The 8,773-nt window shown below is 36.0% G+C and overlaps 1 protein-coding gene across 4 annotated transcripts; it reads left to right on the top strand.

The window, feature by feature from the left end:
- Positions 1-2,038: 2,038 nt before the first annotated feature.
- Positions 2,039-8,773, top strand: LOC127851072 (lipid droplet-associated hydrolase-like). 4 transcript variants are annotated; one of them, XM_052384553.1, is made up of 4 exons: positions 2,039-2,211; positions 4,124-4,241; positions 5,369-5,503; positions 7,379-8,773. In XM_052384553.1, exons 2-4 carry the CDS (start codon positions 4,130-4,132, stop codon positions 8,053-8,055), a joined length of 924 nt encoding a protein of 307 aa, XP_052240513.1. In that variant the 5' UTR covers positions 2,039-2,211; positions 4,124-4,129; the 3' UTR covers positions 8,056-8,773. The 4 variants fall into 4 exon arrangements, with proteins under 4 accessions (XP_052240513.1, XP_052240512.1, XP_052240510.1 ...); XM_052384552.1 differs by lacking the exon at positions 2,039-2,211 and adding an exon at positions 2,789-2,814; XM_052384550.1 differs by lacking the exon at positions 2,039-2,211 and adding an exon at positions 2,827-3,063.

Raw genomic sequence — 8,773 nt, 5'->3', positions numbered from 1 at the left:
TTGATCTTTTCGATATCTTATTGTTATTATTATCCTGACAAATCATAAACGCTTGTTAAAAAAATATTTGTTTTAAACATTATAGTTGGTATCTCTATTCTTCCAGTATTATCGCGGTATTTCAATAACGACACCCTACTGTTTATTTGTCAGAATTCGTGACGCATTTTCCATTCGCTCTCAGAAAGAAGTTGTACGTGTGATCATGAGCAATATTCTGGTAAGTTGTCGTTGTTATCCATTAGAAACACATTACCGGTAATTCACAAAATTTAAAGATATTCCGATCCAACTTTCTAGTCGTTTAGCTTTAATTTTTAACGTATTTACACCTCGTCTGCTCGCACTTTACCGATATCCCGAAAGGGGACATATCACTATAATACGTTTAGGCCTAAAACCACGAAATCCGATACCTTTTGATTTTCTTAATACAATTATACGTAAAATTCTTCCAGATTCGAAGTCAACAAAAAACAAGATATTTATAAATTGTCTGCACAATTGATCAGATTTAAAGATATTTGTTGGTTTTCCGTCTTTAGAAGCTGTTCTGCCAAGGCAAGAGCTGGGCATCACAAAAGCAATTCTATCCAGCAAAACTGACAGTGTTGGTTTACAGAAATCAACAAAGGAGGGATTCCTGAACTATCAAAGTTTCCAAGCTATACCCACAGTTATTATCTGTGGTGATCTGTATTGGTTCTGTTGGTTTACTTGGATGGAACATGTGTGAACTTTTTTATAACTTTGAAAAGTCTATATCTGTCTATCTGTAAACAAAAATCAGTGGATAGTTACATAGTTATGATCATTTATAGGTTTCGGTGGCCATCTTGGCGGCCATTTTGGACGCCATTTTGGATTTGGGTGTAATATAATTAACTTGTACAATGTCTGATGATCTTTACCCCTTGAAACCTATGTATATCCACCAAAATAATAACATTTAGTGGATATTTACATAGTTTTGATCATTTAGGTTTTGGCGGCCATCTTGGCGGCCATTTTGAACGCCACGTTGGATTTGCGTGTACTATTCTAAACTTAAACAATATCTGATGATCTTAATGTGTTATTTGCCCTTTGAAACCTATGTATAGACACCAAACTCATCAAATTTGATCGTATAGTTACATAGTTATGATCAGTAATAGGTCTTGGCGGCAATCTTGGCGGCCATCTTGTAAAATAATATCTTTCCGGAAGTCCGATTGTGGTAAATTTTTGATATGTTTTTAAGAACCTTCTACCCCACCAGTATCAGTTAAAATACCTTTTGTAGCAACTTTTTGGTGGTTGAAGGTATTCTTTTCATACAATGACCCTACTACAGTTATGATTATTTTTGTTGAATTCTGATTTACCCCACCCACCTTTTAATGGGAATAAAACAACAACGCCGTGTCCATTTTAGATGAAAATAGCATCACTGTAAAGAATATTGATGCCCGTACACTATACAAGAATAAGTCTTGTTGATTGCAGCCGGAAGGGGAATAGTAAATGTTGAATATGCATGTATGTAAAAAATGTGTTAAATGAACAAGTTGTTCATATGATTAAAATACATTGCATATAAAATTATTGTGTACATACTGCTATAAAAAAAATAGTTGTAGAATTGTACTTGGTATAGGAACCAGTAAGATCAGATTTGACAATTCATTAATGGCATGTTGTAATTAAAAAGAATGCAAGTTATAGCTTGCACTTTTGGAAACCAGAATATATAACTGGTCATACATAAGTATAACGCTTGAATTAAACTTTTGTACATATGAACAACGTTATACAATGTTAGAAGTGTACTTGATTTGCCAGGGCTGAAGTCTTGTATCTGCGTTGATCTCATATATTGGGAAAGAAACTGTAAAACAGAAAGCATGTTAAAAACCTCGTTTGAATAATAAAATATATTATAAATGTATACGGAAGATAAATTAATATTTTCAGACGAATGGGAACTTGTTAGTAAATCATAAGTATATTATTAATAAGATTTGAATAATATTGTTAAAAGTAGCAATGCTTGTCAAGACTGAAAATAAGATTAGTTTTAATTTTTGAATTTATTTTTTCTTTCCTTCTTCTTCATTATTTTTTATCGAGTGCACCGGGATTGTCTCCCATATGACCATCGCCCCCAGAAAGACGTGTTAGTTGGTTACGGGGGATAGTGCAAGATACAGGAGACACCCCGTTCCATAGGTAACCTTGGGTCTTTTAGTGCCCGGTGTATAGCACCTAGTACACTGCACCTCGGTTTAACGTCTCATGCGAAAGACGAGTTAGTAGGTTATGTGCAGCGGGGGATCGAACCAGCGATCTCTGGATTGTGAAGCCAGTGTGTAACCACTAGACATTTTTGACATTCATATATTGTTTATACTCTGTACTCTGGGAAGTCATCTTCCACTGAAGGAGTCATTGCTCCGACTTAGGACAACGCCTTTCAAAGGTATTATTGGAATCTAGTATTTAATAGAGTAAATAATAAAGGGTTATTTCACTTATTTCAATTTTGCGTTGACTTACTCCCAAAAGCCTTTTAAGGTTTAATAGTTAAATTGAACCCGAGACTATTACAGTCCTATTACACTTACATACCTCATGACCTATCTTTGTTATTGTTTAAATCAATTCGGCTTGGAATGCTCTTGAAGAAAAGGTATGAGGGTGTCTACGCGCAAAAGTTTGACTTTATTTGAAGTTGGTTTTACATTGAATTTGTTTAGGAAATCTTTTGGTATATTGTGACCTGTTATCGGAAAATGCGGGAGATTTGCCGAGCAGAGATATCAGATATTAGTGGTGTGTAGCTTAAATGTGAAAGAAACAAATTGAACAAAAAATACAATATCATTCAATGATGCGCAATACATATTCAGCAAACAATAAAATAAATCGTTTGATTTCTAATGGTTATAATGCGTAGACATGCAAGCCTCAGTTTTTTGTTAATTACGAAAAAATGGTTGATGCAAGCGACTTTAATCTTGTACCATCACGTTTCGTAACTTAAAGGGGGTGTGTGCAAATACAAAGACAGGTGTTATTTTGGTAATATGCTTAATTGCGTTTTGTCGCTCACGGTATAGTTCAAAAGGATTGTTTTTATATACAAATTTATGTTAATTAGTATATTGTATGAAACTACAATAAAACGAAATAATTCTACACACTTGTCCACCGTTTTGAAATATTTTATTTCTGTCAGGTGTTATTCAATATAAATTGCCGCCTTAGAGTCTTTTAATGATTTTTGCTTTGGCAGACTCTTTAGTGTAGTGAAATAAGGTCACTTCCAACAGTCAGATTTATTCTGAACGCGAATTATTTCAGCTAGTCAGGTGTCAACTGCATTGTAATTTAACGTCGCCATTATTGTGAAAATATTGAGCCCAAGCCGGGGATTGAACCCTTGACCTCCAGAATGGTAGTCAGAGACACTTTAACCGCATCGCTAAAGATCCACCCCAACAGCAAGTCTGTTGGAAGTGACCTTATTTCACTACACTCTTCCCCTTTTTAATGTTTCAAGGCCCTGACACGCCCGCTACAGCATGTCTATCATCTGCATGGCCCGCTCAGAAACCATTAAACAGCTGAGACCCATTTCCGTATTCACAGTCCTTTTTTGCCTCGTCGCCATTAATGTAAAAAATACTGAGCTCAAGCCGGGGAATGAACCCACGACCTCCAGAGTGGTAGTCAGACACTTTAATCGCATCGCTAAAGAGCTAGCCCAACAGCAAGGCTGCTGTTGGAAGTGACCTTATTTCACTACAACACATTTAACAACCAATACACATACTGGTTATCAGGTAGTTGCCATAATCTAACTAAAACTTCTAAGCTAATGACCCTCCTGGTCGTTGGGAGCTGTACGTATGAACTTACAAAAGCTCAAAGCATTCAAGAAGAACTAGGTAATTAGGGACCTTTACAAACATTGTGGTTTGTATAGGTCATTGATATAATTTTAATTTCACTCCACATGTGCATATGAACATTTGTAAAAACATGTTTAATTATATAAGGAAATTAAGCTTTTACTGTTTAATGCTATTTAATATTTGCAAAATATTTTAAATTTCAAATGAGTTTCAAACTTTTACAGCAAATAATGTCTGCTCGAGGAGTACAGAGGTTTGTACCAGTGTTGGGTATGCCAACATCAGTGTTGCAGATTGGTACAGTAACCAAAGAAACCAAGCATGCGTTCCTAGTGATACCAGGTGGGTTTCATAAAAATCTTGAGGGAAAACGGGGTTTTATGCATGTGTGTTAAGTGTCGTTCCAGATTAGTCTGTGCAGTTCCCTTAACTGGATTTTCGCTAAGAAGAGACTTTCTTTAAACGACAAATACCATTAAAGCAGAAAGTGACATCTCTGATTAGCCCTTTCGGACTGGTATGATACCTACTTTGAAAGTAAGGTGTGAAATTGAGCTTAAATAATAGGTTTTAACTAAAGTGAAATTTATGAAAAAAACACACAAAATTACTTGTGTTAATCTAAGCATATGAAAATAAGGCCAGGGCTCGAATTTAACTTTTTTTCTACTTGCAAAACATTGCGTGCAGCTTTAATACCAACTCGCAAAATCAAAAACATTCTCGCAAATATTGCTGGAAACATAATTTAATTTAATTTTTTTATTCAACAGTTAACTTTGCTTTATCTTTCGTATTGTTATTTCAATCCGTGGGCAAAAAGAAACTAGTTATTTTTTGCCTCGACGCCATGTCTGTTCAAGTTCAATGAACACGTGTGAATGAGTCGACTATTTAACGTTCTTTGTACCAATACCATCCTCGTATCTGTACTATAAGTATACTAGTCTATATACAAGGTGCGCGCTTCCGCATACGGGTATTAGGACGTTCTATGACATATGGTTTAGCGTTCAGGATGTCGAACGCATTTAGCAATATTACTTTTTTTTTTCACTATTTCGTTACTCGCAAAAAATTACCAGTGGCTTAAAACTTAACTCGCAATCGGTATTTTTCACTTGCATTTTGCGAGTGTGGGAGTGTTAATTTCGAGCCCTGAAGGCTGCATAGTTTAAACATTATTATTTTAAAGCTATATGAGGCTGGTTCTGCTAAAACAGTGTTTAATGCACATGCGTAAAGTGTCCTCCCTGATTAGCCTGTGCAGTCCTTGAGTTCGGATTCTACCTGGAAACCAAATGCCTTGATAAGTCTTAAACTCTCAATGAAATGAAGCATTATGAATTACATGTATGATTGTTAAGATATGAAAATAAACCTTCATAGTTTATACATCCCCATCATCAATTTGTTACGTACTTCACTGCGTACTTGTGATACATATTATTGTGTACATTTTTTTACAGGAAATCCAGGTGTCATAGAGTTCTACAAATCTTTCATGGAAAAACTGTATGATAATTACCAAGGAACAATACCTGTGTGGGGGATGTCACATGCGGGTCATGTTAAACCACCAGGCGGGAACCAGGCCCTGTATAGTGAGTTAGAAATGTTGATAAGTCAGTTACTAGTCAGTTACTAAGCAACACGATTATGTATGTTGTAAACCAATGGCACATGATAGGTTCTACTCACTAACAGACTTAATAGACAGTACAGCGAGTTAAAAATCTAGATTAATCCTTTCCCACTTAGATACATATTTTCACGTATTTGTAGTCCCTTAGAAAGTTAAATCTAATTAAAGACCTTTCTTACTTGATTCAAGTTTTTAAGGCTTCATTTCCAAACCTTAGATACAGATGAGCAGCAAACAGCATAGAACCTGAACAGACTGCGAGTTACTCGCAGGCTGTACTGACTTCTGTTTTTCTGCTGTTTGCACAGAGCCATTTTCCACTAAGCTTCTAAGTGGGATAGGGTTTTAGATTTTGGTGTTGTCGGTCCGCGTGTCACAAACTTTTCAGGGCTATATCTCTGTATGGGTGTAAAGATATCAATGAGAAGTGCCATGCACAAGAGCCATAACCGTACTTTTTCTTAAATAAGAGTTATTGCCTTTTTCAATTTTTGTATGATGTAACTTTAAATGAGTGAAAAGTAATGAAAAGTAGCACACCGGTTCAAATGACCTTTCTATTAGTTCTGATCCCATCAAAAATGTTTATTTGTTGCGGATATCAATTTAAGTGACTTGCTTGTTTTCTAACTAAGCAACAAAATTATTATGTTGCGAACAATTGGTGTATGAATGGAAGTTATCACTAGAAAAGTAGCTCAATAAAAATTGTAACATTAGAGATCTCATCTCCTCTTGAGACACCAAATATTGATTCTTCTTAGGAACAAACTCAATAGTGTCTCAATAAATCTATTTCCTTGGATGCTATCAAGCTAAAATAAATAGGTTGGAAGTAAATTAAATGAATAGTACAGGTAATTGTATGTTTTTAATTCAAAGAAATCCAACATTATAAATTCATGTGCTCATTCCTGAATACTGGGTACATATAATAAAATATTGATTTTACCATATCAGAATGAGATGCATCTATATGTGCCTTTTTGTGGGTAAATGGGGTTTGAATTGTTTAATGCATGTGCGCAAAGTGTTGTCCCAAATAAGCCCGTGCTGTCCCCACAGGCTTATCAGGGATGAAGCTTAGATTAGATTTTTGCTAAGACGCGACTTCATAAAAAAACAACAACATAAGAGCGGAAAGTGTCCTCCTTCATTAGCCTGCGCATTCTGCATAGGCAAATCAGGGACGACACTTTAGGCAGCTACACTTTATGCACCAACTTCGTTTTCCAGGAGGAGTAAGGCTCATATCTATTTTATAATTATAATATAATTATTATTTTCATTATTATTAAACCATTTAAAAAAATGTATACACTGAGTAATACATAAATATCAATGTTATATGAGATTAATAAATTATAATATTTCTCCAAAAGTTTTTTATAATTTTTAAATTTTTTAGCTCGGCTGTTTTTGGAGTAAACCCGAGGTATTGTCATAGCCAGCTCGTCGTGTTGTGTCGTCCGCGGGCATCGTGCTAAAACCTTGACATTTTGCTCTAAAATCAAAGTGCTTCCACCTACAACTTTGAAACTTCATATGTAGATGCACCTTGATGAGTTCTACATGCCACACCCATTTTTGAGTCACTAGGTCAAAGGTCACTGTGACCTCTAAAAGAAAAAAAGTTTGACAAGCTTTCATTTATTCAAAACTGCACCCGCAGCCGAGCGTTGGCACCCGTTATGCGGTGCTCTTGTTAATAGAAGTAAAATGGGCAGGGCCTTGGGAGGGCAGGGTGGGGCTTCGGAAGTGCAGGGCGCGGCGCCCTTCCTTTTAGGCCTAGCTGGAGCACTGGTTTTTACATTTCTATTCTTTTTACTTGCAGACAAGCTGAGTTATGAATTGTGCACGTTATCTGGACAGATACGACACAAAGTTGCCTTCATAGAAGAAAACATCCCCAAATCTGTGAAACTCGTTCTAATTGGTCACTCCATCGGCTGTTACATCATTCTCAAGATTCTCGACCAATTAGGGCACAGCGTACAACGATGCTTCCTGTTGTTCCCAACTATTGAAAGAATGGCGAGTTCACCGAACGGAAAAGTTTACACGCCCGCGTTGAAATACCTCAGATGGCTAGCTCCGTGGATGGTATCGGCCATTTCTCTTTTGCCTGAGCGGACAAAGGCATGGTTGATTAACCACCATTTTTCTGGCGAAGACGTCCCACCCTGTGCCATTTCAGCCACACTGAGTTTCATTCAGCCGTTCAGCGTCAGCAACTCTCTGTTTATGGCAAACGAAGAAATGCAAGCTGTCGATCAACTTGATACCGGGCTCGTAGGAAAGTTCTTGAATTTGCTGAGTTTTTACTTTGGTTCCACTGATCGCTGGTGCCCCATCCAGTACGCGAGTGAGCTCCAAGCTTTGTTTCCCACAGGTGATATTCGAATGTGTGAACGAGGCTACAGTCATGCTTATGTGATTGACGCTAGCCCACAAATGGCTGACATCGTATCTGAATGGGTGAAGCCCTATTTAACAAACTTATGTTCCTAGTACATGTTGTATTTGTGATTGCGTTTTACAATCCTTATTTATCTTTTGTGTTATTTATAATTGTGATATTTATTAAGCTGAACTTATCTTTATTTTACATTTACACAAACGTATCTTTTCACAACAATTACCATTAGAATTCTATGTATAAATGTAAACATTGGATCTAAAAAGCTTCAGTAAAAAACAATAATAAAATTAAAGAAAAAAAAATGAAACCTCAACTGGATTCAAATCACTGACCCCTGGAGTAAAAGTCTATCGCCTAGACCACTCGGCTATCGGCGCTTATACAATGTGCGATGAATTTATACTATATATAAAGGAAATTTTTGTAGTATCACAAAATTTAAGGACAACAAAACTCACCAAATTATTCAATCAATTCGCGTTGCAACGCTTTAGAATTTTGAGGTTTTTAAATCGTCAAAACATGCATAAAATGGATATTTTAGAGCATGGTAAATGTTCAGTATAACTGTTTCCTCACAAATATCATCAACTTGTAACTTTCAATTTTGTCAATTTACCGAAACGTGAAAAGGCCCTTTTAAATACTACACCTTATGGTTTTGGAGCTATTTTTGTGGTTAATTATTGATAGGGCATGTGGGCAGCTTATATGGTTTAATATGTCCTTAAACATGTTTATTTTTAATAATACATATCATTTATTATGTAATCACTTAATTGCCTAATCACATACATGTAGGTAATA

This window comes from Dreissena polymorpha, chromosome 11 (assembly GCF_020536995.1).
Source record: "Dreissena polymorpha isolate Duluth1 chromosome 11, UMN_Dpol_1.0, whole genome shotgun sequence".
NCBI lineage: Eukaryota > Metazoa > Mollusca > Bivalvia > Myida > Dreissenidae > Dreissena > Dreissena polymorpha.
This window is presented reverse-complemented; position numbering and strand designations above follow the sequence as displayed.